Below are 25,156 nucleotides of genomic sequence, written 5' to 3'. Positions count from 1 at the left end.
AAGCGCCCCCCCTTACCCAATTTCCTTTCACCTCCCCACATCCGCATAGTTGATTGGCATGTGTGGGTCTGATTAGTGACAAACCTCATCTAAGTACAACCCACCACTTGCTAAGATGCAACCAATAAGAAACCCCCGTACTTAAAGCCTCCTGGGAAACCTCCAGGAATTGCCTGGAGACCTCCTAGCACCACATTCCCCTTCTCAATTTCCTGCTCGGGGGAGGGGAGGGGGAACTTTGTAGACGGACACGCCGGGAGGCACGTGGGCCGCCTTCCTGTTCTCTGGCTGCAGGAAAGAAGATTCCAGTCCTGCGCTTCAGCTACCATCCCTTGCGACTGAGTCCCTCGTGTGAGCTTGTTGCCCGGGGGGAGGAGGCTCAGCACCCCCTTGGGCAAATCCTTGAGCTCCTCAGCACCCCCAGAGTTTACAGCTATGGAAGAGACCCCCAGACCCTTTGGCTGGCAAAATGGCAGGCAGCCATTCTAGGAGCCAGCAGACAGCATCTCCAACACCATTTAAAATTATTTATATGTTTTATTCTTTTATACTTGTATTTAGATTGTTTTTATCATGACTATTAGCTGCCCAGAGTCCGCTTGCGGAGTGGGCAGCATAAAACAAATGTTTTATTTTAATTATATATTGTGAATTGTTAATTTAAAGTGTAATTTTATACTTTTATGTTAGTTTTATATATGTTGTGAGCCGCCCTGAGCCACTCGATGGGAAGGGCGGGATATAAATAAAAATAAAATAAAATAAAAAAAAATAAAATAAATTTAAAGCAAATAAATAAATAAACCAATGCCAAAAGAGAGGCCTGCAGGGGGAGTCCAGGCTAAGCCCCTATGCTTTGGGGAGAGGGCTTTGCAGGGCAGCGAAGGGGGGTTATGCCCAGGCAGGGGAATATCCTCGGAGGGCAAGAGGCTGGGTGAGCTGGGCCTGCTGTGGAGGGGCAAGTGTTGCCTCCCTGGGTCCCATTTACACTGGAGAAGTGGGCAGATGCAGTTTACCAAAGATAAGTCTGAGTTCTCATCTGGGTAACAAAGATTAGCAACATGCATCCTGGATGGGGGATATGCTTCTGGGTCGCTGTGTGTGTGAACAAGATCCTGGGGTCTGGATGGACCATAAATTAAATATGAGCAGCCAGTGTGATGCCGTGACAGAAAAGGCTAATGCCATCTTGGGGGTGCATCAGCAGAGGCGTAACTTCCAGATCACAACATGTCATAGTTCTGCTGCACACTGCATTGGTCAGGCCACACCTGGAGTTCTGGAGGCCTCCCTTCAAGAAGGATGTGGATGGAGTGGATGCCATCCAGGACGCTCAGGGGCCTGGAGACCAAGAAGCCCTCCAAGGAGGAAAGCCTGAGGAGGAACTTGGGAAGGTTCAGAGGGGGGTGGGCACAGGATTGCTGCCCCTTAGAGGAGGCTTCCTGTTGGCACCAGAGGACTTGCAGGGATGGGTCTAAATGAAGGGAGCGAACGTACCAGCTGGGTATGAGGGATATGAGTGGTTCAGCAGCGGAGGCGGTGAGCTCCCCCTCCCGGCCAACTCTGGGATTCTCTTCTGTGATTCAAGAAGGGCGGCAGCAGCAGCTGGCATGCACGGAGCCACACCTGGCTGGCTGCTCTCTGGTCGCAGCACGAATGTCCCAACTTTCTTCTCCCCAGAAAAGCTGCAGTGCCTGCCCGAGAGAGCGGTAAGAAGGGCAACGCTGTTTTGGGGAGGCCGGGGAGCCAGCAATCCACCAGTGCCTCAGCAACTAACGAAGACTTCTGAATCCCGCCCCCACCGGCTGCCACTGGCTCCCTCCCATCGCCGGTTTATCGCCCAAGGCCAGGTGGGGGAAGCACTCTGCGCCTGCGCAGAATGAGTGCAGCCTGGTTAGGGGCGAATCTTGCCTCAGGTTTCTTGAGAGCGGCGCATTGCCGCTGGGAGAAGAAGGGGCGGGGCTGGTCCCTTGGCTGCCTGTGACCCCCCCCCTCCCTTCGGCTTCCTGCAGAGCCAGTCTGGTGGGGGGCAGAGGACCCCCCTCCCGCTCCGCCCTGGAGACTAGGCGGGAGGCCTTGGGGGCCGGCCAGCCACCCGCTCTTGGCCTGACCCGCCCCCCTCAGAGGGGAGTGGGGGACGCTGCTGCTTCAGGGCCCCGTGGCCGGGGGAGGAAGCGGGAGGGCTGCAAAGGAGAGTTATAAAGAGTGACGTCTCACCCCGGGAGAGGAGGCGGCTCTGGACTCCAGGGGTCTCTGAAGGAGATGGTGCCTCTTCAGCCTAAGGTCGGAGTGGGCAGGGCCCAGGGGGGACGCCCACCGCTTGCACAGGGATCGTTCCTTTCTTGCTATGCTTTCAAAGAGGCAGGCAAGGGGGCAGTTTGTGCCAGGGACCCAGGCGGGCCTGTGGAGAGAAAGGGAGGCGTGCGTTCTGCGCCCCCCGCCCGCTGCCCTGGCTGCAGCCGCAGGCATGACCGCCTCCCCTCCTATCCCAAGAGGAGCCGCGAGCAACAGCGGGGTGGGGGGAGCGGGAGCAGCAAAGGCCTTGCCGCTTCCCTGCCCCTCTTCCCTCCCAGCCGCCCCAAGTACAAGCAGCCTGCACGGTTCACCTGAGGAGGGCCAAAATGTATTTAGTAAAGAAAACCCAACCACTGGGCGGGGAGGGGGGGGGGACTCAGAGGCAAAGCATGATGCAGATGGGGGCGTGGTCCGCAAATGCCCCCCCCCCCGCAGGCCTGGCTCATAATTGGACCAAGAACCGACAAGCCACAGAAGGAGATCTGGACTGGCCTTAGCCCGGCTGTGGCCAGCTGACCCTGGGAGGGCCAGTTAGAAAGAAGGGAAAGTCCAACCAGCCGGACCCGCTGCCCTCGATTGGCACCTTCCGGGCCCAGCCCACAACTTCCTGCACGAGGCAGTTGGTGCTCTTCACCCTGCATCCCACTAGGGGCGCTCTTTGCGCTGTCGCTAGTTGTGACGAATAGTGGACTTGTGTGTGTGTGTGTGTGTGTGAGAGAGAGAGAGAGAGCGAGGCAACTTCATGTGCATAAGAAGAACCATCACGTGCCCTGCTGGACCCTCCCCCACTCCCAAAGGCCCACAGAGTCCAGCAACCTGCCCCACATCTGGTGGGTCAAACAAAACGGGCAGGGAGAAGAGGCCTGCATTGGCCCTCCTGCTGGCTGGAAGGGCTCCCTGCATTCACCACGGAACTCTTCCGGGAATCTCCTGAGCCCCTTGCAAAATCTTTCTCCAATTGCCGCCACTGGCAGGCAGGGAATTCCACAGTTTAATTCCTGATGGAGTAAAGTGTTTCTTTTTGCCTGTCCGGAGTTCATTGCCCATCAACTTTGTGGATGTCCCCAGGTGCTCAGATTAAGGGCAAGTGAGAAAAAAGTCCCTTTTCTCCGCCAGAACTGCCTCAGTCTCTCTGCCCTCTGCAGGCCAGGAACCCAGCCCCCACGGGAAGGAGAGCTCCAGGTCTTGAGTGCCCCCCCTCCCAATTTCTGTCCTCACAGGTTAGACTGGAGCCATCTCGGCGCTCAGATGGACTCTTTGGGGGACAAAAGACCTGTATGCTGCCTCTCCAGAGAACTCCAGGTGCCATTGTCGGGGTTTGGCCACTTCCTGAAGTCATGAGATAATGAATTGTTTGCCTATGCATGCCGATGCCTAGTTTGGAGGTAAAGCCAATAGGCCACTCTGCACATATATCCTGCCAGAGACTGGGTGTCAATATGCATATTACCCTGCGTTGGTAAGCTCTAGTTGGGTAATCAATACATTGGGGATGGACTAGGGAGAAGCATTGGGTTACTGTTTTATGACCTTTTGTCTAAATCTTTATTCCTCCTCACCAGTTGCTTTTAGACCTCAGAGAGCAAACATGTAATGCTTATCCTTTCCTTGTTTTGTAGAATTCCAAGTTACCTTTTCCTCACCAGAAAAGTAAAGATCACTTCTAAAGCTAAATGTGAGTGTGCCAGCTGCTTTGGACTTTTACCTTTTGCTTAACTCTAAGTATCCCCAACAGCTTTACAAAATAAAAGATTACCAATCATAAAGAGGATAAAATATTAATATCTAAAAATTCAGACAGCCTCAAAGTGGCATAAACCATTGGGCTGCCTAAAATGAAGATGATGATATTGGATTTATATCCTGCCCTCCACTCCGAAGAGTCTCAGAGCGGCTCACAATCTCCTTTACCTCCTTCTCCCACAACAGACATCCTGTGAGGTGGGTGGGGCTGGAGAGGGCTCTCACAGCAGCTGCCCTTTCAAGGACAACCTCTGCCAGAGCTATGGCTGACCCAAGGCCATGCTAGCAGGTGCAAGTGGAAGAGTGGGGAATCAAACCTGGTTCTCCCAGATAAGAGTCCGCACAGTTAACCACTACACCAAACGGGCTCTCCTGATTCTCATGTAACAATTCTGATGCTAAAAACAGACAAAGACAATTTTAAAATATCAAAGAGCTGGGCATGTTTAGCCTGGAGAGGAACATAAGAGAAGCCATGTTGGGTCAGGGCAATGGCCGATCCAGTCCAACACTCTGTGTTACACAGTGGCCAAAAAAAAACAGGCACCATCAGGAGGTCCACCAGAGGGACCAGGACACTAGAAGCCCTCCCATTGCTGCCCTTCCCAAGCACCAAGAATACAGAGCATCACTGCCCCGGACATAAGAGAAGCTGTGTTGGTCCATCCAGTCCAACACTCTGTGTCACACAATGGCCAAAAGACCCAAATGCCATCAGGAGGTTCACAAGTGGGGCTAGAAGCCCTTCCACTTTGCCCCCCCCCCCAAGCACCAAGAATACAGAGCATCACTGCCCCAGACAGTTCCAACAATATGCTGTGGCTAATAGCCACTGATGGACCTCTGCTCCATATGCTCATCCAATCCCCTCTTGAAGCTGGCTATGCTTGTAGCCATCACCACTTCCTATGGCAGTGAATTCCTTTAGGTGAAGAAATACTTCCTTTTATTGGTTCTTACCTGACTGCTCAGCAATTTCATTGAATACCCATGAGTTCTTGTGTTGTGAGAAAGGGAGAAAAGTACTTTCTCTACCTTCTCCATCCCATGCATAATCTTGTAAACCTCTATCATGTCATCCCACAGTTGACGCTTCTCCAAGCTAAAGAGCCCAAGCATTTTAACCTTTCTTCATAGGGAAAGTGTTCCAAACCTTTAATCATTCTAGTTGCCCTTTTCTGGACTTTTCCCAATGCTGTAATATTTTTTGAGGTGCGGTGACCAGAATTGCACACAGTATTCCAAATGAGACCACACCATTGATTTATACAGGGGCATTATGATATTGGCTGATTTGTTTTCAATTCCCTTCCTAATAATTCCCAGCATGGTGTTGGCCTTTTTTATTGCAATCACACACTGTCTTGACATTTTCAGTGAGTTATCTACCATGACCCCAAGATCTCTCTCTTGGTCAGTGTCTGCCAGTTCATACCCCATCAACTTGTATTTATAGCTGGGATTTTTGGTCCCAATAATAGGATCACCATCTTCAAGTACTTGAAGGGCTGTCATAGAGAGGATGGTGTGGAATTGTTTACTGTTGATCCAGAAGGTACAACCAGAACCAATGGGTTGAAATTAAATCAAAAGAGCTTCCAGCTAAACATTAGGAAGAACTTCCTGACCATTAGAGCAATTCCTCAGTGGAACAGGCTTCCTCCTCGGGAGGTGGTGGGCTCTCCTCCTTTGGAGGTTTTGAAACAGAGGCTAGAGGGCCATCTGACAGCAATGCTGATTCTATAAATTTGGCAGATCCTGAGAAGGAGGGCAGGAAGGGTTGCATCAGTGCTTAATTCTCATGGCCCTTTCTTACACAACCAAGGAAATGCTGATTGCCAATTTGGGTGGGGTCAGGCAGCAATTTTTCTGCAGGTTTTGTGTTTGTTTGGGTTTTCTTGCCCTCTTCTGGACATGGAGCAGGGGTAACGGGGGTTCGTGGGGGGGAGGGGGAGAGGTATTTGTGAATTTCCTGTATTGTGCAGAGGGTTGGACTAGATGACCTGGGAGGTTTCTTTCAACGTTATGATTCTAATTCCTAAGCTAAAAGCCTGTCTGGGGTTGGACTTTCCACAGATGAGGTGCCGTCACCAACAAGGCCCTGCTCCTGTTCCTACTCACTTCTCCTTTACAGACAGGGGCCTTTGCTAAAACCATTACATGATTTAGGGGGAGGGGGATCAAGTCCTTGAAACTGTATAGCCTTTCAGCACAACTGACCATAGGGCCATTCAAAGGCCAGCAGGCTTCCCCTCCCCCCCCCACCATTGGCAGATGGCTTCTTCCCAGGACAGGAAACTGTTTCCTGCTCTGGTCACCAGTTGTCTGGCTTGCTGGGAGGTGGGCAGCCACCCACACCACTTCTGGCCCTCTACCCAGCTGGGCAGTCTCAGCAGGGAGCAGCAGAACATGGAGGGGGGGAGGAGGAGGGGGGGCCTTTTGGGCTAAGGAAAAGAGAGAGACCCAGGTGAAGAGCAGATGATATAAGGAAGGCTGGAGATTGTGCTACCATCTGAGCCCCATTGAACAGGATTTGCCTTCATTCTCCTTTCCCCATCTCCTTTGCTCCACTATCCTCTGTCCTTCGGTTCTCTCTCCAAGGCGTTTATGGAAACCTGGGGCTGCGTTCCCCATCAGGCTGTGAAGCATCTTGTGCATGCCCCCCTCCCCCCGCTAAACAGAGACAGCTCCTATCACCCAGAAAGCCACAAAGGAGCTCTTTGGAGCATGTGAAGAGTGCCTTTTCTAGACCATTCCTAGGCCGAACTAACCACACCAAGGGCTTTTGGGCACTGGGCATGTCTTGGAGGCCTGGCCAGTGCCCAGGAGGCTCTTGCTGTGCAGAAGCTCAGCACCCTCCAGGAAAGCTTCAGCCATCTGCAAATGCAAGAGCTGCTCCCGCCGGAGGGCCAGCATCTCGGATGGGGCTGGGGGAATCTATTTCCAGCCTTCTCTGACCCCACAGACAGGCAGCCACCCCTGGGCCAGCTGTGCAACACCTGCCTGCCATCGGGCAGAGAGGCCAGCCATCCCCTCAGCCCTGGGGTGATCTGAGGCCATGCAACACAGCAGCAGCGGCAGCGTGCACCCAGGAAGTGGCCTGCAAAGAGAATTCCACAGCCAGCCTGGAAGGTTTCCCACTTTATTGCACTGAAAAGGTTGGCTCTAGCGAGAGGCGGGAGGCCCTCCCCATCTGAAAGTCCTCCACTGAGGCAGCAGCAACTGGACCTGCCAACCTGCCCCAAAGAGGTGCTGCAATCCCAACCCCACAGCCCAAACTCCCCCCTCCCCAAATGTACCCCAGATGCCGGGATCCCAGTTCTGGAAGGGAGGGTGGGGGGATGAACTGTGCCCTACACCGCCCCCCCCCCCCACTGCAGAACAGATGCTGCTGCCGGGAAGGCCTCCTTATTCACCCAGTGACAGGGATTCTTCCCCGGCCGCCTCCCACCCGGCCTATTAGCCTGACAGTTCCAGGTTCAGTCTGGGCAGCTGCTGAGGGTGTGGCTCCTCCTAGCTCCTCCTCTTCTCTTCTAGATCAGGTTGAGATGCTTGTTTTCAGGCACACCAAACTGGACTTTGTGGTCCTCAAAGAGCTGGACAAGCTTCTCCAGGTAGGTCTTGTGCAACTGGTCAATGGCTTCTGGGGAGGGATTGGGGGTCTTGGGCACGAGGATTGGGGCCCCCACTGTGGGAGAGAGGCAGAGTGGGCACCACACGGCACAAGACACCTTTCTTCCCACCTCCGCCACCAGCACTCCCCCCCACACCCACTGCTCATCACCCCAGGCGGTCCACCCTTCCCTCCCAGCCACCATGAGGGCCAATTGGGGGTCTGCCACGCCAGAAAGGTGCCTGGGGAAGGACTTTCCAGGATAGTCAGGGCTGAATTTGAGCCACATGAAGCTCCTTATAGTGAAGCGGACTCTTCATCTAACAAGGCCACTCTTGCCTACTCAGAAGGCCAGCAGCTCTCCCCAGTCTAGTGGGGGAGGTCTTTCCCAGCCCCTCCTGCCTGGTCCTTTGAGCTGGAGATGCTGCTGCTGCCGTGGACTCAACCTGGGACCTTCTGCATGCCAAGCAGATGCTCCTCCACTGAGCCACAGCCCCTTCTCTCTGGGACTCATGCACCCCGCCCCCAGGTCAGTATTCAGGGACCACTTCCAGGAAGGCCCAAGGCCCTCCCCCCCATAGCTGCCTCAACACACAGCAGGACATGAGACATTTTGCCTCACTGAGCTACTCTTCGCCTGGGCGGCAAAGGTGAGCTGCCAAGTTTAGGAGCTGCATTCAGTGCCAGGATATCTGCTTGGCATACGGTCCAGTCCCTGGTGGCATCTTCAGCCAAAGAGCCAGGCAGGAGGGGAGGGGAACGGCCTCTCTCTGCCTGAGGTGACAGAGACCCTGATGGGCTGCGGGGAGGGCAGCTTCACCTGGGCAACACAACAATGACCCTTTCTAGCCCCTCCCCAGCCCTGCAGTGTGAAAGACCAGCTTCTGCACTTTCACCCAAAGGTCAAGGGCTGAGAAGCCACTCTGCATGGAGTGCAGCAGATGGAGCCAGACAGCAGCCTCCCTCCCCGCCACGGCCCCAAAGTCCACAGTCGCTTCTCTCCCACCACAGGCCATTGCAAAACTCAGAGAGGGAATTGCAGTTCAGCAACCCTGGGCCTTAAGCCAGGGCGGGCGGGCAGGCCGGCTGGGCAGACACCCAGCAAGAGGCGGGAGGGGGAGGAGGCTGCCCGGCCACTCACCCACAGTGTGGATGGGTCTCCGGAAAGGCAGGAGCCCAAAGCTGTACTGGAAGACCCCCCGGGCGTGGAAGAGGGGCAGCGCCAGCCCCATGACCTTCTGGAGTCGCTCCTGCACCGAGCGGATGAAGGAGCCCTCTGGGTTGGAAATCTGGTTGAAGAGCTCATTCTCCCCGAAGGAGAAGACGGGGACCAGGTCCGCTCTGCGGAGACAGGCAAAGAGTGCTGAAAGAGGGGGCAGCCCCATTGCCCTTCCCTCCCCCCCCACTCAGGAGCCCCCTCCCCTCCCCGCTCACCCACCCACCCACCCGTGCTGCAGCGCCATCTTGATGAAGCCCTTGCGGCTGAGGATCTGGAGGGAGAAAGCCCCAGGGCGGGCATCCAGGGCCTCTGGAGGCCCCCCCACCGCCACCACGGCCACCTGGCCGCCCTCTTCTTGGCCGAGCAGGTAGGAGACGCTGGTCTTCTCCGAAGACACGAGCCCTGCAGGAGGAAGAGGAAGAAAAGGCCACTCCCAGAAGGGACGGGTGGGCACCCTGGTAGAAAGGTCTCCTGCCTCTCCCCCGCCCCCAGGGGAGCGTCTCCGGTCCTCACCGCCGCTCATGATGTAGTCCCGGAAGAAGGGCACCTTGAACCAGAAGGGGAGCATCAGCAGATGGGGGGTGAGGCCCGGGAAGAGCTGGCGGAAGCCAGTGGCCTCGGTGCAGAAGTTCCCGAAGGCGCCGGCCACCAGCACGCCGTGAGGGTGGAAGCCAAAGAGGTAGTTGCGCCGGGGGTCCAAGTCCGCCACCTTCACCAGCTGCAGGGCGGAGAGAGCGGAGCGGGAGGGGGAGGGCTCCGTTGAGCCAGCCCGCCGAGCAGAGCCAGGCGGGGGGGAGGGGGGCAGTCCCTGGAGGCGCCTGGCCCCATCCGCTGCAGGGGAGACCGGGAGGGTGGGGCCCCCTTCCTTCAGGGGAGGGGCAGGAGCCCAGCCCCCCCAAGGGAAAGTGGCCCGCCAGTCTCCTCTGGGGGGGGGGGGGGGGCTGCTGCAGGCAGCACAGGGCAGGGTCGCGGAGGCGGGAGAAGGAAGGCTCGGCTGCGCCTCTGCCATTCCTCCCGGAGAGCCGGGCGCGGGTCCCACCTGACCCACGGGGAGGAGAGTTCTGCCTCTCCCCCTCCCCCCGCCGCGGGTCGCGCAGGCTTCAGACCAGCCTTCCCCCCTCCCCCCCTTGCCAGGGTCCGGCCCTGCCCCTCCGGCTCACCGTGATGGGGAAGTAGTCGCGGAAGTGGCGCCAGACGGCCCAGCCGCGCACCCAGGCGGAGCGGCGCCCCCCGCGGGCCGGCGTATCCCAGTCGAGGTAGAGCCAGGCGGCGTAGAGGGCGGCCAGCGCCCAGCCCTCGCCCAGCAGCAGCACCACGAAGAGGGCCAGGCAGCACTGGGCTAAAGCGGGGGAGAGGGCCGGCCTGAGCGCCTCTGCCCATGCTCAGAGGCCCTCTCGCTCCAGGGGGAAGGGAGCCGGCGGCCGCAGCTCTGAAGGCGGAGGAGCAGGCCGGCGCCTTTCCAACCCCGCTGGGGCAGCCGCCGCACGCCAGCCAGGGGAAGGAGCTCACCGCCCACCCGCCTGCCTGCCTCACCCAGCGCCAAGAAGGAGAAGACCCACTGCAGCACCGCGGCCGTTTGCAGGCGCCGCCGGAAGGGCAGGCGCAAGGGGGCGAAGCGGACCCACATGGCGGCGGAGACAAGGCTCGTCAGGGGGAAGCGCCCCGCCGAGGCGCAGCCTTTATCCGGCCAGACCCCGCCCCGCCCCGCCTACCGGCCAGCCCAGGGGCTGCAGGGGCGGGAGCGGGCCACCCCCTCTCCTCCCCTCGGGGGCCACCAGGTGCTTCTGGTCTCCCCGGCGCTGAGGGCGCCGCTGTGCGGCTCCGTCCACCTGGTGCCTGTCTAGGGCGCAAAGACCTCTGAGACACGCCAGCCGTTCCGGGCTTCATTTTCTTTATTGGGGGGGGGGTTAATTCCTACAGGCAGCAACCCCCCCGTCCTGCCCTTCATGCATGTTTCTTTGTCCCAGGCTCTCCCCCTCCCCCGCCGAGGGCCCTGCCGGACGCCCGCCAGCCGGACTTCCTCAGGGCCGCACGGCCGCGTAGGTGGTCTCTTGCTCCTCCTCCGCGCTGCCGCCGCCACGCCTTCCCAGCGGCCTCTTCTGGTCCGGCGGGGGCTCCGACAGCACCAAGCTGGCATAGAGCAGGCCTGGCTCCCCCAGAGCCCGGGCGGGGGGCGGCGGCGGCGGAGCAGCAGGCTTCTCTCGAGGGGGGGCTCGGGCTCCTAGGAGGGAAAAGGCACAGGTGAGGGGGGCGGGGAAGGAGGAGGAGCCCCCCGCCCCCTGCCTCAGGCGACCCCTCCCCGCCTCACCTCTGCAGTGCAGCTCCTCGTAGCCTTCTTCCCGGGGGGGCTCCTGCCCTCCCCTGGCCGCTCTCCTGCAAAAGAAAGGCGGAGCATTGCCGCCCCCCCCTTTCCTGCCAGCATGCGGAGGGGCTCGGCTGCGGGGGCGGGAGCCAGGCAACCCTTCCTCTTCAGGCAGCCATTTTTCTCCAGGCCAGTTGGCAAGGGATCCTGGAGGGGTGCTTTTGCCATCTTCTGGGCATGGCATGCATCGGGGGTGACTGGGGATGTGTGTGTATGGGGGGGGGGGAGGTATTTGTGAGTTTCCTGCATTGTGCAGGGGGTCGGACCCCCGAGGTCCCTTCCAGCTCTACGATTCAAGCTGACTCGCTGCCGCTGAGGTTTTTGCCCCATGTGCGACTCACCTGGTCTGAGTTCTCTTTTGGCCATGACCTGCGGGGGGGGGGGGGATAAGAACAGGAGGTAAGGAGAACGTGGGGGGAGGGGCCTTCAGCCCTCCGGGCCAGGAGCCACGGAGGGAGGGGCCGCTTCCCCTCCAGGCAGATCCTCGCGGGGAGGGGGGCTGACGGCCGCTTCGGGGTCAGCGCGGGATCCTTGAGGCGGTCGGAGCGCTCCCCATTCCGGGCCATTCCTTCTTGAGCCGATTCAGTAGCGTGGGCCCCAACAGCACCCCCCGCCGCCCCAGGGTTTGCTGCTGCTGCCGCCTTGTTCCTCCCGCCAGCTGCCTGCCCTTTCCCTGCCCCTCCTGGCTCCGGCTGGCTCTCTCGTGGCCTTGGCCTCTGTGCCCGGTTGGATGCACGAGGGCCCCTGCAGTGCAGCCAGTGGGAAGGAGGGCAGCCCCCTCCCCCCCTTACCTTTTCTCCGGGCGAGAAGGAAGGCCGCCAGGCCCGCCAGGAGCGCAGCAGCCAGCAGGACGGCCCCAGTCGACAGCCCGGCGAGGAGGCCCAGGGGCACCGGCGTGGTGGGGCGGTCCCCTCCCTCTGGGGCTGGGGGGAGAAAGTGAGGTGTGGCCCTCCTTCTGGGGCTGCCCGCTCGCCTGCCCGCCGGGTGCTTGGCAAATCCAGAAGCTCCCCCCCCCCCCCCCCGCCGTAGTGCAACCGATGGCCTGCGATGGGGAGAGGCTGCTTCGTCCCCCAGGCCCCTCCGGCTGTCCTGCGGCAGGGAGCCCCCGCGGAGGAGGGGCTGGCGGTGCGGCAAAGGGGTGCTGGAGGCTCGGTACCTGTGACGGTCAGGTTGGTCCCGTTGATGGTTTGCCATTCCTGTTTCCCGCGCTGTGCTGTCTCCACGGAGACGCGGCAGAAGTAGAGCTGGGCGTCGGACTCGCGCAGCGCCGTGATGCGGATGGAGGCCGTGTAGCGCTGCGCCCCGCTCCCCTCCTCCGCCCGGCCCCTGGCCAGGGAGACGCGCCCCTCGAAGTCCCGCTGGGTGTGAGTGGAGGCGGCGCTCCCGCAGCAGGTGAACAAGAAGGGCAGCGAGTGGAAGTCCCGCAGGCGCCAGCGGACCTGGGCGGGGCGCAGCAGAACCCCCCAGCTGGGGTGGAAGGCGAAGGTGCAGCGCAGGGTGACCGACCCGTTCGCCGCCGCCGAGAGCTGGAGCGGCTGGCACACCTGGTAGTCCTGCTGGCAGACGCAGCCCGCCGCTGGGGAGGGAGACAAGAAGGCAGGAAGGAGGGCCGCGGGCGGGGCACAGGGGTCGGGGGAGCGGGAGCCCCTTTCAGGCCAGCCCAGTTTCCCGGAGGAGGGCAGCTGCCGGGCGCACTTCCTTCCTGGGGCTCCGGAGGAGGGGAGGGAGTCGCCGTTCCGCTGCCCACAAGCGCCCCCCGAGGGCCAGAGGTCAGAGGCGGCGGGAGCTGCCTGCCCACCTGCTGGAGGGAGGGAGGTCAGCAGGCTTCCTCGGACGCCGCCTACCCCTCTCCCCCCGCCCCCGCAAGCTGAACCGCGGACGCCTCCCCTCCCCTCCCCTCCCGCAGCCTCTCCCAGAGACAGCCCCTCCCTTCCGACGGCCTCGGCGCCACCAAGACACCGGCTTCTTGCCCGCCTTTTGGGCGCAGTGTGTGTGTGTGTGGGGGGGGCAACCAACGAGGTGCTGAATGTGTGTGTGTGGGGGGGGGAGCCAGGAGCTGGGCTGACCAAAGTCCTCAGGGAGCGTTGCGCCCTCCAGCCCAGGAAGGCCCCGCCCTCGCAGCCAGCGAGAAGGGGGGGGGGGCAGAGGCCTGCAGGCAGAGGGGAAGGCCAAGCTGCCCTCCCACTTTTGACAACTGGTGGGTGTGGGGGGGTCTCTCTCTCGCTCTCTCTTACACACACACAGGTGGGGAGGCACATCTCCTCCTGCATAACCCCCACTCCGGGAGCTCTCCCCCCCCCACCGCAGTGTTTAGTCCCCATCCCGCCTGGGGGCAGGTGTGGGGTGTGCTCCCCCTGGGGGGAGAATAAAGGGGTCTGGGGCACTCTTGGGTTCCCCTCTCACTGCCCCCCTCCTGTCTTCAGTCCTGGGTGGCAAAAGGGCACTCCACAGCAGGATGGGTCTGGAAGGCATCCCTGGGGGGCAGAGAGGGGGTGCCTGTTGGGTTTCTATTGCAATTTCACTTCCTGTTGTCATGAGTTAATTAAATGAATGTGTATGCATGCTGATGTTTAGCCAGTGAGAGATAGAGCCAATGAGAATGTGTGCACGTACTTCCTGCTCAGGCTGGGTGTCAATATGTATAGTGACCATTGAAGCAAAGCCCTAATTGGCTAATCCAGATATTTGGGAGGTGGTCTGGGGGAAACCATTTGGTCAGGTTTCATTGCCCTTTGTGTGAAGCCCTCAGATCTCCGTGCAGTTAGAGTTTGGACTCAAGAGAGTCGAGATGTAGTCTAGAGACTAGATAGGATACTGAATCCTTCTCTTGCTTTCTAGTAATCCCAGTAACCCTTTCCTCATAGTAAAAGTAAACTACTTTATTCTTAAGCTAAACCGCCTGCCTGGCTTGTTTTATGTGTGGTTCTCTCCACACAACTCTGCTGAAGTATCTGTAAACCCCAACAGTGCCTGGCGCCGGCCGCTCATCCCACATGCAGGGTTGCCAACCTCCAGGTGGCCCCTGGAGATCTTTGACTATAATTGATCTCCAGACGACAGAGATCAGTTTCCCTGGAGCAAATGGCTGGAGGGTGTGACGCCCCCCACCAAAAACACTTCAGGTATTTCCCACGGCGGAGCTTGTGCCCCTGAAGCAGAGGCCCCCCCAGCCCACCTTCTGGCTGAGGCTCCTTTTTGGGGGCCCCGTGACGCCTGGGAGAAGTGGGGATTGGCTCTGCACATACCTGCCCCTCACAGGGTGTCGGTGTTGGTTGGGGGTTGCTTGTGCCTTGCTGTGCAGTCTGGGCCCTTGGAGAGGTGCATGTTGCCCCCCCTCTGACCAGTCGTGCTTGGCTGTGCACCCCCCCCCCCCGTGGGGCAGCTCCTGGGCTCTCTGGATTGGCCTGCCTGGTGAGGGGGCCAGAGTGACCTTCCACCTTTGACCCCGGACCCTTGGATCGGTCTCCCCTGCCCAGTGACATCCACAACCCCACCCAGATATCTGCCGGCCAGCTTCAAGGATGCCGCTGGGCAAGGCGGGGGGGGGGGGGTCCACCAGCAACGTTAGCACCAGCCCTCCCCTCTGAGAGGGAGCCTGTTCCCCACCCCCATGGATTACCTGGCTTCATCTGCCCGGACGGGAGTTCCACGCCAGCGCATTCCTTCAGGGGCCATGGGCTAGGGGCCGGGTGCGCTTTCTGGTCCAGGGACTCTGCTCCCACCAGGGTCAGGGGCTCTGCGGAGGGAAGTTGCCAAGACGCTGTACCCCAAGGCCCTCTCTTGAGTCGGATCCTCCCCAGCCTTTTCACAGGACTAGGCTAAACTGGGTGCCTGCGGCAGGTGAGGTTCAGGGCAGGGAGGTGGGAGGCAACCAAACCTTCCATGCCGATGGGAGCTTGAAACGGAGGCCACCAGCCTGGCCACCCGGCTGCAGACCGTGGGCTGGGGGGGGCCGGGTGTCCCCGGGATGCACGTCTCCCCCTGAACGCAAAGGCTGTGGTGGTCCTAAAGAGGGGACCTCATGCTGCTACTCCCGCAAAGGCTCTTCCAGCCCCTCCCAGGGGAACTCCCACAGGCAAGGCAAGGGAAAGGCAAGTGGGGGGGTGGGGGGAGCTCTTTGGCCCTCTGGGACTCCAGAAGGGCCTCCATGGGCCATCTGTGGAGCTGGGGAGGGGAGCCACCCAAGGTATGAAGGGGGGGGCTCTCCCACCCAAGGTGTTTGTGAGTTTCCTGCACCCCACTTCAACCAGTGAAAACAGAGTTGGATGAGATCCCCACCCTAGAAGAGACTGTTAAAGCCATCAAGCAACTGAAAAGTGGCAAGGCAGCGGGAGTTGATGGAATCCCACCAGAGATCTGGAAGCATGGGGGCACAGTACTACATAGCACACTTCACAAAGTACTTGTCACCTGCTGGGAACAAGGCAAACTACCACAGGACTTTCGCGATGCAATCATCATCACTCTACACAAGAACAAAGGGGAAAAGTCAGACTGCTCCAACTACCGGGAGATAACCCTACTCTCCATTGCAGGTAAAATCCTTGCCAGAATACTCCTGAACAGACTGGTGCCTACCATTGCAGAAGAACTCCCAGAGAGCCAGTGCGGCTTCAGAGCTAACAGGAGCACCACCGACATGGTATTTGTTCTCAGGCAGCTCCAAGAGAAATGCAGGGAACAGAACAAGGGTCTATATGTGACTTTTGTCAACCTTACCAAAGCTTTCGATACCGTTAGCAGGAAAGGCCTGTGGCAAATCTTGGAACATTTAGGATGTCCCGCAAGGTTCCTCAGCATGATCATCCAGCTACACGAAGACCAGCGAGGTCAAGTCAGACACTGCAACGACCTCTCGGAGCCCTTCCCAATAGGCACAGGTCTAAAGCAAGGCTGCGTTCTCGCGCCAACTCTCTTTACGATCTTCTTTAGCATGATGCTTCAAAGAACCGCAGTAGATCTAGATGATGACGATGGTGTCTACATCCACTATCGCACTGATGGCAGCCTGTTCAACCTGAGGCGACTAAAAGCTCACTCCAAGACAATGGAAAAACTTATCCAAGAGCTACTGTTTGCTGATGATGCTGCACTCGTCTCCCACTCGGTATCAGCTCTGCAGCATATGACGTCCTGCTTTGCAGAGGCTGCCAAGCTATTCGGCCTAGAAGTTAGTCTGAAGAAGACAGAAGTTCTCCACCAGCCTGCACCCCAGGAAGATTATCACCCTCCCTGCATCACTGTGGGTGAATCAGTTCTGAAGACAGTCCAGCAGTTCAGCTACCTGGGGTATATCATCTCCTCAGATGCCAAGATCGACAAGGAGATTGACAACAGGCTGGCAAAGGCAAACCATGCATTTGGCCAACTGCACAAGAGTGTGGAGCAACAAGCATCTGAAAAAAGGCACAATGATCAATGTTTACAAAGCGGTTGTGATGACAACCCTCATCTATGGCTCCGAATCGTGGGTTTTATACCGTCATCACCTGTGACTCCTTGAGCGCTTTCATCAGCACTGCCTTCGCACCATCCTCAACATCCACTGGAGTGATTTTGTGACCAACACTGAAGTCCTCAAGAGGGCGGAGGTTACAAGCATCGAGGCACTGCTGTTTAAGACGCAGCTGCGCTGGGCAGGGCATATTTCTAGGATGGAAAACCACCGCCTTCCCAAGATTGCTCTGTATGGCAAACTTTCCACCGGCCATCGAAATAGAGGGGCACCAAAGAAGAGGTACAAGGACTCCATGAAGAAATCCCTTGGCACCTGTCGCATCAACCACCACCAGTGGTCTGACTTAGCCGCAAATCGCAAAGCATGGAGGCATACCATCCACCAGGCTGTCTCTTCCTTTGAGAATGCACGCATAGCTGGTCTTGAGGACAAAAGGAGATTGAGGAAGAATCGCACTGCTACAGCACCAACCCCAAATCAGACTTTTCCCTGCAGCCACTGTTGCCGGATCTGCCTGTCCCGCATTGGTCTTGTCAGCCACCAGCGAGCCTGCAGCAGACGTGGACTACTGCACCCTTCTTAAATCTTCGTTCGTGAAGTCAAGCCGAGAGAGAGAGAGAGAGCAGGGGGTTGGACTAGATGACCCTAGAGGTCCCTTCCAACTCTGTGTGATTCTATGATGTGGCCTGGGCTTCCATAGTCAGAGAGGCATCCAGGAATACCCCAGGCTCTTAACCTTCGACGGTGGCACTAAAGGAGCCCCGTCAAGAATCATAGAGTTGGAAGGGACCTCTAGGGTCATATAGTCCAACCCTCTCCACGATGCAGGAAACTCACAAACACCTCCCTCTAAATTCACAGGATCTCCATTGCTGTCAGATGGCCATCTAGTGTCTGTTTAAAAACCTCCAAGGAAGGAGAGCCCACCACCTCCTGAGGAGGAAGCCTCTTCCACTGAGGAACCGCGTCAGGAAGTTCTTCCTAATGTTGAGCCGGAAGCTCTTCTGATTTAATTTCAACCCATCGGTTCTGGTCCTGCCTTCCGGGGCCACAGAAAACAATTCCACACCCTCCTCTCTAGGACAGCCCTTCAAGTCTTTGAAGATGGTGATCCTATCACCTCTCAGCCGCCTCCTCTCCAGGCTAAACAGGCCCAGCTCCTTCAACCGTTCCTCATAGGACTTGGTCTCCAGACCCCTCACCATCTTCGTCGCCCTCCTCTGGACTGTTCCAGCTTGTCTAGATCCTTCTTAAAATGTGGTGCCCAAAACTGAACACAATATTCTAGGTGAAGTCTTACCAGAGCTGAGTAAAGTGATACCATCACATCACGTGATCTGGGCACTATACTTCTGTTGATACAGCCCAAAACTGCATTTGCCTTTTTAGCCACCGCACCACACTGTTGACTCATGTTCAGCGTATAATCCACTAAGACCCCTAGGTCCTTTTCGCACATACTACTGCTGAGACAAGTCTCCCCCATCCTATAGCCATGGATTGGATTTTTCCTACCTAAATGCAGAACTTTACATTTATCCCCGTTAAAATTCATTTTATTGGTTTTAGCCCAGTTTTCCAGCCTGTCAACGTCACCCTATATCCTGTTTCTGTCGTCTTCTGTGTTTGCAACCCCTCCCAATTTCGTCTCATCTGCAAATTTAATAAGCATCCCCTCTATTCCTTCATCCAAATCATTGATAAAGAGATGGCAGCTTGACCCCCATTCCCAGTCCCACACGCCCCGCAGGGCACCCGAGGCAAGGCTCCTGCCACCCCCACCCTGCATGTATGATGTCAGCGACACAAAGGGGGAGCACCCAATTTGGCACCGCCAGAAGGGTGGCACCCTAGGCAGTCTCCTAGTTTGCCTAGTGTCAGGGCCAGCTCAGGGCCCAGCCAGGGGACCTCTGTCTTTGCTGGATTCAGTTTCAGCCAGCTCTGTCGTAACCATCCAGCCACGGCTTCCAAGGCTCCAGCCAAACGCTCTGGAGTTGTCCTTGAAAGGGATGCTCTCTGGCAGCCACCCCTTAGCAGATAGAGCTGGGTGTCATCAGAATCTCCGAACCGTCTGAGCGACGGGGCACACTGGGGAGAGAACCGCTCCCGGTGGCACACCACAACCCAGTGAGTGCCGCTGGGACAACTCACCCCCAAGCGCCACCCTCTGCCCCAGCCCTGAAGGAAGGAGAGCAGCCCCAGAATCGCCGATCCGCCTCCTTCCAGATGCCTTCGGAGATCATCCGCCAAGGCAGCCAACACCGGGCGTCTCCGTCCCATGGGTTGGGCGGAAACCGGACGGGAAGGGACCCAGGGGGGCCTTGGCTTCCTCCAAGAAAGGCTGCCGCTGTGTGGCCACCGCCCGCTCTACTGCCTCGCCCATCGTGGGCCTCATCTGCCAGACGATGCCCCCCTCCCAGTCCCCGCCCCCCCGCCCCGGAGCTCTTCCCTGTCCATTCTGGTTCGTGTCTCCTTGGCCGGCCGGCTGCCTCAGATAGTGCCCGAGCAAAGGAGATCGCCCCGGGGTCCCTGTGCCCAAGCAGGCGGGGTAGAGCCCACCGCTCTTGGCTCTGGCTTCTGGCCACTTCTGCATGCAGTGTCCCTCCCCCACCCCACTTCCTGCCATTTGGTCCACAAGAATCTCAACCCTTCTTGCCCAGGACTGGCAAGTTTTACTGGGGGGGGGGGGCAGCCTTTTCACAAGTCCCAGCCTCTGATGTCAGCCGGCTCCTCCTGGCCCACGTGCTCGCCCATCGGACCCTTCTCACCCCCTGCCCCCCCCCCCGGGTGTTGTGCTCAAGGCCGGCCCTTGCACAATTGCCTGCCCCCCAGGTGACTCGGTGACCTTCTCAGCGCAAGGGGAGCACCAGAAGCTAGCTTTGCCTGGGGGGCCAGAGAGTTGGGGGCCTTCGCTCCCTGCATTTAGGAAGGGGGGATTATTGTGGACGGCGGGGGCTGCAATTGCTGTTCCTGCTGTTGGGGCGAGCTGCCTTGAGCCCGGGGAGGGGACCTCTGGGCAGGAGCAGGGCCCCTCCCTGGGGGTGCACGTGGGCGGGGGGTGGGGGGTAGTGGTGAATGTCCTGCATTGCGCAGGGGGTGGGACCAGGTGGCGCTGGAGGGTTCTAATAGCCCCCCTCCCATTTCTCCCCCATGGGACAAGGTGGGGCAGGGGGGGCAGAGCGGAAGAAGCGGCCAGCCGTTCCCAGCGCTTGGAGAGGAGCCCTTCTCTCTGAGATCCCGCCTTGTCTCACTGGGGAGAAATGGGAGGGGGGATGAGACGCCTCCAGGACCACCTGGTCCCACCCCCTGCACAATTCAGGACATTCACCACTACCCCCCCCCCCGCCCACGTGCACCCCCAGGGAGGGGCCCGCTCCATGCCCAAAGACGGCCTCTCCAGGAGCCCCGGCCAAGTGGCTCAAGGAAGACACCCCCCCCCCCCCAGTGGCTTGCAAGGCGCTCACAGTGCAGCCATCAGGGCGCGAGAGGCGGTTAGTTCGTTAGCTAGGAGGAAGTTACCTTGTCGAATCTAGTCAGGGTGGGAAGTCTGGGGGGAGTTGAGCATCCTAATTAAGTGACCCCTGACCTTTCTGTTGGTCACTTCGTCTCTTGTCTCTAGAATTAGCATCTCTTCTATATTGCACAGTTTTCTGGCTCTTTGTTTGGGGCAAGAAGAAGGGGAGACTCGCCGCCGGCCGGGGCGGTTTTTAGCCATGTAGCTGTTGGGAGGCCACAGTTTCACATCTCGGAGGCATTTTCTCTTTTGTTTTCACCCAAATGCTTCACTTCCCTCTTTTCAGCAGAGCAGACGCTTCCCGCCCTCGGGGCTGCACCCCTGCTGGGCGAGTCACTTCCAGCCCAGAAGAGCCGCGGGGGGATCCTTGGAGGGGCGGCCTGTCTGGGGCCACAGAGCTCTCCCTCCCCGCAAGGGGCCGAGGGAGTGGGGGCTTCGCTTTTCCTGCCCTGGCGCAGCAGTGGCCCGAGCTGGGAGCCCGGAAGGAAAAGTGGGAGGGGGAGATGCGGAGGGGGGAGGGCGCAGCGGCTGCGCTCTCGTCCCACCAGGTGGTCGCCTCAGTCTGCCCTCCTCCGCCCTAGCCCCGAGGAAGCCTTTCCCCTTGGGCCTTGCTGCTGGCCCCTGGGTGGGTGGGTGCCGCCCACTTTGCTTTCCCTTTGGGGGAGCGTGTGTGGGGGGTGCTGGGGGGGGAGGCCTCTGGCCCGGCCGCCGCCTGCCAACCCTCGGTCACCGACCACGGCCCATCCTGGCCCTTCGGGGACCTCTTGCCCCCTCCCCCCTTTTGCGCAGGCAGGCAGGCAAGCGCGCCTTTCGCTCCCTCCCGGGGGTCTGTGGGAGCGAAGGTGCTTGTAGCAAGGAGGCGGGGGCGGCCTGCTTTAGTGGCTCCCCAAGAGTACTGCAGTCCTAAGCTCTGCTCACGACCTGAGTTCGATCCCCGGCGGAAGCTGGGTTTTCAGGTAGTCGGCTGCCGGTTGACTCAGCCTTCCATCTTTCCGAGGTCGGTCAAGTGAGTCCCCACCCCGTGAAGAAAAGTCTGCCATGAAAACGTGAAAGCAACGTCGCCCCAGAGTGGGAAACGACTGGTGCTTGCACAGGGGACCTTTCCTTTCCAAGAAGGCGCGCTGCAGCCCCTCCAGAGCGGGCTCTTTCCCGCTTGCCCACCACCCTGCAAGGTCAGCCGCTCTTCTCACCCGCAGCAGCAGCAGGAGGGAGCGAGGGCAGGGCGTCCTCCGCCGTCACCGGGCTGGAGCAGCGGCGGCGGCAGCCCAAGGGCGCCTTCTGTCCGCCTGTCTCTCTGGGCCGGGATACCCTCCGCCCACCCCCCTTCCCCCCCCCCGGGCTGAGGCCTCCGGCTGCGCGGCTAGAACTCGCCCTCTCCTCCTCCTCTTCCCCTTCGGACTGCCGCTGCCCCCATGGCTTCCCGGGCTCTGGCCGGCAAGAGCAGGCCAAGAGGGGGCGGCAGGGGGGCTGGCCTGAGGTCCCCCCTCCCTCTCCCCAGGGCCAAGGCCAGCCGAGGAAAGAGAAGGTCGCAGCTCCCCCAGGGGCCCCCTCCCCACCTACCTCTCCGCAGCAGGAGCTGAGCCAGGAGGATCGGGGCCAGCAGCCGCATGGCCTGCGAGGGGGGGCGCTTCTGGAAGGAAGGAAGGAAGGAAGGAAGGGCTCTGGGGTCCGGGGCCGCCGTAGCCGCCTGTGTGACAGATTGAGCAATGGGGCTATGGCGAAAGAGGGGGAAGTCTTTCTGCCCACCCCGGGCACGGCGGCAGCGAGAAGGAAGTCGGGCAGGCAGAGAGAAGACAGAGAGGGGGTGGGGAGGGAGAGGCCGGTCCTGATGCACACAAGAGGAGACATTGGGGGAGATACCCCCCCCCCCGCACACACGTGGCGCAGAGGCCTAAACTTCTCCCGACCCCCTGTGGATTCTGCAGCAACCGGGCAAAAACAGGAGTGCTTCTTAAACAGCCTATAAGGTGCCGAGAGCCATCAGGGAACACCCCCCTTCCCAAACACCACCAAGATTATTTCTGCCTAACCCCCATACTGTCTAACCCCCCCCCCCTCCAAAGCAAACCAAAACTCCCGAGGAACACACCACTAGCTGCTCAGTGGCCCTTGGGTCAGAGAAGGGGAAGGCTGCAAAGACGTGAGTTCTGCATTGGAAGATATGAATCCCACCCAGCCAGAGTAGCGGTCTGGCTCTTTCCTAGGAATGGCGGACCTGCACCCCCCCCCCCCTCACCCCAGCCAAGTCTCCTCCTCTGCAAGGACAGAAGCAGGGCTCCCGCTCCGACCCACCCACCCGGGAGAACAGCAAGGATTGTGTCCTCACTGGACCGGCACCACCCGTCCCTGCAAAAACACACCGAGAGCACCCGGGCAGGCCCTAGAGTGTCCGGCACCCGGCAAGGCCAACTTCTGCGGAACAGGCGTCCTCCTGGGGAGGTGGGGGGCTCTCCTTCCTTGGAGGTTCTTAAGCAGAGGCGGGATGGCCATCTGACAGCAATGTGGATCCTGTGAATTTAGGGGGAGGTGCCTGTGAGTTTCCTGCATTGTGCAGGGGGTTGGACTAGATGACCCTGGAGGTCCCTTCCAACTCTAGGATTCTGGCCCCTCGCCCCTGCACAGATAACGCCATTGAGCCACTGCCCAATTGGGCACCCCCAGAAGGTAGGCGCCCTAGACAATCAACTAGTTTGCCTAACGGCAGGGCGGGCCCTAACAACACAGATAGGTAGGCCTCACTCCTGCGGAAATGATCTCCTCTTCCGTCAACATCTCTGCTTCACCAGTTGCTTAAGGAGCAGACCTTTGTTCATGCAAAGTCCCAAAAGCCAAAAGATGATGTTTTCTCCGGTCTTGTATCACGTTTTGACTGGATCTTTATTGGCTTCAAAGATCTCTACCGCATTGCAGACAGACAAACGTTAATGACATAAGGTGGGATCAGTAGGAACTATTGAATATTGAATACTGGTTTTGGGCCACAAACCATATCATATGACCCAAAAGAAAGAAAAAAGAGAGGATGAGAAAGACTTGATTGTGTGTATCTGCATAGCGGTCTGAACAGCGGTGGTGCTGGTTGTTTCTTCTCCCCGGTTGACCTGCAGGATCTTCCCTCCCTTTCGTTTCTGGTGACAGGCCATCTCAGGAGAGGGGCTGGCCGCAAGGGCCTCAGCCCGCCCCACAGCAGGGAAAGGGCACCTTGAAGGCACAGCTGGTGCAACTCCCAAGCCAGCCCCATCTGGAGGGCGCCACAGTAGCCCAGCCTGGAGGCTGCAGGGTCCTGGATCTGCAGGGTCGAAGGCAGGGGCCAGCTGACAAGCCAAGCCCCTCCCCCCGCCGCCCGAATGATGGACTCCTCAGAGGAGGAGTGGGCTGACTTCTCGTGCCCAGGGAACGCTGGTGGCCACTTGAGGGCCAGGGGTCCTGGAGGTTTTTTCCATCTTCTTTGCCTAGAGGCCGAGGGAAGCCGAGCTCCTGCTCGCACACCGAATTAATCACATCAGTAACAATTTGTGAGGGGGTTGGACGAGGTGGCCCTGGAGGTCCCTTCCAGCCCGGTGAGTCCAGGATTCTAGGGGCCCTTCTGCTGGGGGGAAAGCAGGGGGGGGGGGGTTGTTTCAAACCAGAGGGGAGGTGGGGGCAAACATGGAGACAAGACTTATGCTTACCGAAAGAAATAAAGTTTACTAGTCTAAAAGATCAAGAGAAAAGGTACTTGGGACGCTAGAAAACAAAGCAAGCGCCCCTCCATCCCTGCATGAATGACGCTTGCAGCTCCCGGGCTACTTGGAAGAGCGGCGCTCTTTGCCTTCCTGGCTCCCGGAGAGCGAAGAAAGGACGGGCCGTTTCCCTGCAGCAGCCACCGGCATGTCCTCCCCCCGCCCCCACTCGAGGGCCCTTTAAAGGGGAGGGGAGGGGCGGCAGCTGCTCCTGGGGGTCTCGTTGCGGAGAGGGGGCGACCCCCAGCCCCCACCCCTGCAGTGGGGAGGGGAGGCAGGGCCCCCGCAGGACACCTCCCCCCCGGCAGCTGCAGACCCGCCTGCCCAAGCTCTGCTCTCCTGCTTGGCCAGGACCGCCGCGCCTTCTCCGGTCCCTCTTTATTGGAGAGCCTGCGGGTTTGGGGGGGGGGGGGCAGCCGGAAGGCCGGGGTCTTCCAAGAGGCTCTGCTGGCGAAGACAGGCCCGCTGCAGGTGGCGGCACCGCTGGTTTGGGATGCCCGGGAGGCTTCGACCCCACCAAGAGCCGCTTCTCCTGCCTCCGGGGGGGCCGCATCCAGCGCGGGAGGCAGGAGGAAAGCCGCCCCCCCCCCCCCGCAGGCAGCCCAAATCTCCGCGCGCTCCTGGCACGCGGTCTCTGGTGGGAGCGCCCGCCCGCCTGCCGGCGAGAGGCAGGCAGGTCGGGAGGAGCAAATGGAGCCACCGCAGGCAAGTCGGGCGACGAGCCGCGCAGAGTTGCTGGCTGGGCTGGGAAGCCGCCCGGGGCCCCCGAAAGGTGGGCGGGCCCGTAGGCGGGTGCCTGGTTGCCCAAACGGCTCCCCCCCCCCCGGCGCTCCCTCCCGGGTCCGCAGAGCCAGCCAGGCGGGCGGGCTGACTCGGGGCCCCCAACTCCCCCCCCCCCGCCCCTGTGAGCTCACGCCCACCTCACAATGCAGCCCCGGGCCCGCCGCTCGCCTCCTCCCTCCCGGCCATGGTGGGGCCCGCGGGCGCGTGCTCGGAGGCCGGGGGGTGGGTGCTCGGCGTCCTCGGCGCCCTGGTCTTGCTCTCCATCGCCTGCCACGCCCTAGCCCTGGTGAGAGGGGGCCGGGGGGGGCGCTGCTGGAAGGGCCGTCCTTTCCCTCCGCTTCGGACGGGGCCGGCCGGCCTGCCTGCCTGCCGCCCCCCAAGCTCCAACCCCCCCCCCTCTCTCTTCCCCAGCTCCGACGCCGCCGCCGGCCGCCCCCGCGGGCATCG

At 59.8% G+C, this 25,156-nt stretch overlaps 2 protein-coding genes across 2 annotated transcripts in view; one reads left to right on the top strand and one right to left on the bottom strand.

Annotated features, from left to right (window-relative positions):
• Positions 1-25,156, top strand: part of LAMTOR4 (late endosomal/lysosomal adaptor, MAPK and MTOR activator 4) — a 440,193-nt gene that overhangs the window by 393,378 nt on the left and 21,659 nt on the right. The window lies entirely within an intron of this gene.
• Positions 7,167-25,053, bottom strand: LOC132583937 (2-acylglycerol O-acyltransferase 2-like). Its single transcript, XM_060255686.1, has 7 exons — positions 25,050-25,053; positions 10,404-10,500; positions 10,031-10,209; positions 9,384-9,588; positions 9,098-9,272; positions 8,793-8,992; positions 7,167-7,726 (listed from the first exon to the last, which is right to left on the bottom strand). The coding sequence occupies exons 2-7, from the start codon at positions 10,495-10,497 to the stop codon at positions 7,572-7,574; spliced, it is 1,008 nt and encodes a 335-aa protein (XP_060111669.1). The 5' UTR covers positions 10,498-10,500; positions 25,050-25,053; the 3' UTR covers positions 7,167-7,571.

This window comes from Heteronotia binoei, chromosome 15 (genome assembly GCF_032191835.1).
Source record: "Heteronotia binoei isolate CCM8104 ecotype False Entrance Well chromosome 15, APGP_CSIRO_Hbin_v1, whole genome shotgun sequence".
NCBI classification, from domain to species: Eukaryota; Metazoa; Chordata; class Lepidosauria; order Squamata; family Gekkonidae; genus Heteronotia; species Heteronotia binoei.
Note: the sequence above shows the minus strand (reverse complement) of the source record. Positions and strands in the feature narration are given on the sequence as shown.

Excerpts from the sequence above, each read along its gene's own strand:
- LOC132583937 (XM_060255686.1), bottom strand. The coding sequence starts at position 10,497 with ATGTGGGTCCGCTTCGCCCCCTTGCGCCTGCCCTTCCGGCGGCGCCTG. Across the intron at positions 8,993-9,097 it reads AAGATGGCGCTGCAGCACGG|AGCGGACCTGGTCCCCGTCT; the intron begins GTGGGTGGGTGG and ends CTGTCTCCGCAG. Across the intron at positions 7,727-8,792 it reads GAGACCCATCCACACTGTGG|TGGGGGCCCCAATCCTCGTG; the intron begins GTGAGTGGCCGG and ends TCTCTCCCACAG.